The 4,763-nt window shown below is 26.8% G+C and overlaps 1 protein-coding gene across 1 annotated transcript; it reads left to right on the forward strand.

The window, feature by feature from the left end:
- Positions 1-2,736: 2,736 nt before the first annotated feature.
- LOC100209454 (mitochondrial coenzyme A transporter SLC25A42) lies at positions 2,737-4,008 on the forward strand. The gene has a single exon (XM_065794113.1). The coding sequence runs from the start codon at positions 2,924-2,926 to the stop codon at positions 3,923-3,925; it is 1,002 nt and encodes a 333-aa protein (XP_065650185.1). The 5' UTR covers positions 2,737-2,923; the 3' UTR covers positions 3,926-4,008.
- The last annotated feature ends 755 nt before the right edge of the window (positions 4,009-4,763 follow it).

Consider the following 4,763-nt stretch of genomic DNA (forward strand, 5'->3'; position numbering starts at 1 on the left):
ATTTTATATATGAAAAACTTAAGAATAAAAATTCACCATTGAATTATTTTATACGTGTAGAAAACGAAAGTGCAGCTCAATGCAAGAAATACTAAAAAACAGTTCAAACTTTTGGCGACAATACAATTAGTTTGTTTAAAGAGAAATAAAGAAGATGAAACAAATAAAAATTAAAACAATGAACATGACTTTGATGTGTTGTTTTAGTCTTAGTTTGAAATCTATAAAATCAATTGATGATTTTTGCTTATTAGGATTTTATGGAATATTTTGAATTTGATGTATTTTTATGCAGCTGCTGCGCAATTAACAGCCAAAGATGTTTTACTATTTGTATACTATTAAGTTTTGTACATCTCCAAAATTTTCGAATATAATTCAAAAAATTGTAAATATGCAGAGTTAACGCTCCAAAAAATTTTAACTCAACTAAAAGTTGCGAACTGATTAAGGTGAAGGGTTTAGTATCACATTAGATTAATGGACATCTGAAAAAATCGTTGTTATAAGAATGTAAATAAACATGTCTTCGACAATTTTTGAAATTTTGGTCCGGCTAGAATTCAATTCTAGCCGGACCAAAAAAAAGTGGGAAATTAATTAGTACATATCATTAATCAAGTTAAGTGCACGGCATTTAATTGGCAATTATCAAGGTTTTTTAATTAGTTATAATTAATCAGACTATTTATCAAAAAGTGTAAGAAAAAAGGAAAAATTAACTAATCTAGAACTATAATATTTTATAGACAATGAGAGAGATTATAATGGTGGTCATTATCTGAAAGAACATTAATCTGATTATTAGACATAGGTCCACTAATAAAAGAAGTTGAAAAAATATTTTTTGTTCATAATATTGTGCGATTGAGAATAATTATTAAAAATGTGCAAAATTACCGGTAATTTACCAATAACCTGTTAAAGGATTTTATTTTGCCGAATTGCCAGTAATGGAAAAAATTATAACTGCTCTAAAAAGTGATCTTTAATGGGCTCATTTAGAGAATATACTTGTCACACTTCTTTGTTCAGATAACTCAGAACAGAGGTTATCTGCAGTCAACCTAAAGTTGGCAATCAGGCAAAAACATGGCTCTACTGATGTGAGGCCTTTAAAAGTTCTGCAAACAATAAACCTTGGTGCTTCAGACATTATTACATACCCAAAGTTAAGTGAGAACAAATAAATTAGTTACTGAGGTTAATATAAAAGGGATGGCAATAATGCATTTGTTGAAATAGAAAAAAAAGACCAGTGCTAAAAAACACTATATTGTGAAATGTTTAAATATAGCTTTCACTTGTTTTCATACAAAATGACTTTATATTTAGTAGCAACACTTTTTGATTAATAATTTGGTATTATTTGGCTTTTATCACTCAATCTATCACTTGCTTGTTTTGTTTTCAAGTCGTTTTTTTTTTTAATTTTTTTTTCTTCTTTAGATATCCCATATAAATATACATTTATTATCGTGAAAAAAGAGAGCATATATACAAAATTATTGTGTATCAGATTGATAAAAATACATTAATATAATATTAATACATTAATATAATATTAATACATTAATATAATATTAATACATTAATATAATAATTTGGCAAACTTTAATATAAATTTTGCTATAATAACTATTATATAAATTTACTTTTATAAACTTTAATACCTAAAATTTTAGCGTCACGGTAAGGAAGGAGACGTGAACTTCCTGGTTAAATGCACTTCCGCGGTGCTCTGTGACAAGACCGTTAGGTCTTCTTGGGGCACCTAAATAACAACAACAACAACAACAACAACAACAACAACAACAACAACAATAACAACAACAACAACAACAACAACAAAAGGAAATCAAAGAAAATTCAGCATTTTTGGGTATAAAACTCCAAAAAAAATCTTTTCGCAGATTTAAAAAAAGCCTTTTTATTTATATAAATTTAACTGTAATTTCCCGGTAGCTAAACGTTTACACTTTACAAAAATATAATCAGAATTGAATCCCCCATACCAAAATACATTGGAATCCAAGCGTGCTAGTTAATATTTTTAAAATTTAATTTATGACTCAAATATGAAATTACTCGATTTATAGGTTCATAACCCATAGATTCACAACCCTGACTTCATATTCATAGGTTCATAACCCATAGATTCATAACCCTGACTCAAATATGAAATTACTCGATTCATAGGTTCATAACCATAGATTCATAACCCTGACAGCATTTCATCGTTTAAACAACAAACTAAAATGCATCCCCTTAATTCATGACATATATATTATAGTCTACAGTATTTGTTTTCAGATTTTTTTGTATTTTTTCTTTTTATTTATCTTTGATTTTTTTTCTTCTTATGTGTTTTAATTTTATTATTATTATTTTTTTGTGTGTTTTCAATTTTTTACACACACAAAAAAAAAGAAAATGAGTTCTGCTTTATTAAATTTTTATTTTTCTTTAAAAATTAAAGTGTTTTTTTATTTTTATTTCAATTTCAATTTCAAAGGGGCTTTATGAAAAGGTTGTGATGATAAACGCATCATCCTTACCTTCTTTGAGTTCCTGACTGATTATAACAGTATATATATTATAAATTAAAAAGATTAAAAACATTTTTTATAAAGATTTTTTATGTTTACGATGTTAATTATTTTATATGAAAAATTGTAATATTGTTTAATCAGCGAAATAAAAGTTAAATAATAATAAAATGACTTTGTATTGCGAATTCGGACGTGCAGACTTTATATGCGGGGTTGATAAGCAGGATAATGTTTTGATTATTAGAATACTTTTTGTCAATTCTTATATTGGTAATCTCGCAGCAAATTGTAAAGCTCTACTCTGAAATATCATCGAAATTTATTAATGCATACATTTTTTAACGTTTAGTCGTGTTCTTGAACCTTAAAGTATGACTTATGCCACTGATAAAAGCAAAGTTCAAGATCAACCTTTCCCTCTTCCTTTAAGTAATGATACAAGTACAAAGTCAGTTGCTAAAGTAATTGAAAAAAAGTTTTCAAAAAGAGATGTTATAACTTCTTTATTTGCAGGGGCATGTGCTGGTGCTCTTGCTAAAACAGTGATAGCTCCATTAGATAGAACAAAAATAATGTTTCAGGTCTCAAAAACGCCCTTTACTTATGCAAAAGCTATTGAAAATCTTTCTAAGAGTTATACTCAGTACGGGCTACGTAGTTGGTGGAGGGGTAACAGTGCAATGATGGCTCGTGTTATTCCCTATGCTGCTATTCAATTTACTGCACATGAGGAAATTAAAAGATTATTAGGAAGTGTAAACCATGAAACTCTGCCTCCACTAAAGAGGCTATTAGCAGGATCAATGGCTGGAGCAACAGCTGTAATTTTAACTTATCCTCTTGATATGGTTCGTGCAAGAATGGCTGTATCAAATTTTTCCAAATACAAAAGCCTCAGACACACGTTTGTAACAATTTATAAAGAAGAAGGAATTCGAACTTTTTATAATGGTTTTATACCAACTGTTATTGGTATTTTGCCTTATGCTGGTGTTTCATTTTTTGTTTATGAATCGCTAAAGAAACATTACTATAATAATAATAACCATGAAATTTTAATTATCAATAGATTGCTATTTGGTGCTATTGCTGGAGCTTGTGGCCAAACAGTGACCTATCCGATGGATATTGTTAGAAGAAGAATGCAGATAGATGGAATTGATGGAAAAGGTTACATATATAAAAATATATTTTGGACACTGTCTTATGTTTTAAAAACTGAAGGTTTTATTAAAGGTTTCTATAAGGGTTTAAGTATCAATTGGATAAAAGGACCTATTGCAGTTGGTATTAGTTTTGCAACCTATGATACAACAAAGTTGTTTATTAATATAATAATAAATGAAGCAAAGGAAATAAAGGAGTTTATATAAATATTAGTTTTATTTATTTTTGTTGCTGTTATTTTTTTTACTGTAATTTTTAATGTGTTAAATATAAGCTTTACCTTATCATGTTTTGTTTAGTTTTTTGGTTGAGTCTCATTTTATGTACAGAAAACAAAAAAAGCAAAAACGAAACTAAGAATATTTAAAATTAAAAAGTGTTTTACAAAATGTTATTGTATAATTATGCAACATCATGAAAGCCAAAGGAAAATTTTTTTTTTATTAATAGTTAATTATAAAAAACTGACAAACTACAATCAACCATTCAATAAAAAAACATGATTTAAAAAGTATAACAAATTCATTAAAAGTTATATTTTTGTTTGTGATTGAATTTCTCCCAACTAACTTATATAAAGAACATGTAAATGAAGCTTCACTTGTTGCACTTTGTCTTCTTTTATTGCAACTCTTGTCTCAATAAAATGAAATAGATTTTTTAACTAAAAAAGCATGATGAAAACAAAGTGTAAAAGTACAGATAATATTATTTTGGTAGACTCTTTTTATATTTTAAGTTTTAACGTTTTACAAAATTAATTCTTTTTTAAAATTTCTTAATTTGTGCAAACTCTTTTATTCAAAAAATACTTTTAAAACAAAAGAACTTTTTACTTACTTTTTAATACACAATATGCAAGTTACATTTTTAATTTAATTAGTTTGCATACCTGAAATACGAGTCAACCAATTTTTTTAATGTTTTTACTTCAAGAGGAATCAAATTCTAATTGTCACATTCAATGCTTTTAGTTTTTTTTTATGTTTTATTATATTTTGTTTTAACTTTTATTCTTTCACTATTTTTATCAATTACTGTTAT

The sequence above is a fragment of the Hydra vulgaris genome, chromosome 03 (assembly GCF_038396675.1).
Source record: "Hydra vulgaris chromosome 03, alternate assembly HydraT2T_AEP".
In the NCBI taxonomy this organism is placed as follows: Eukaryota; Metazoa; Cnidaria; class Hydrozoa; order Anthoathecata; family Hydridae; genus Hydra; species Hydra vulgaris.

Coding starts and splice junctions, on each gene's coding strand:
- LOC100209454 (XM_065794113.1), top strand. CDS start 2,924: ATGACTTATGCCACTGATAAAAGCAAAGTTCAAGATCAACCTTTCCCT.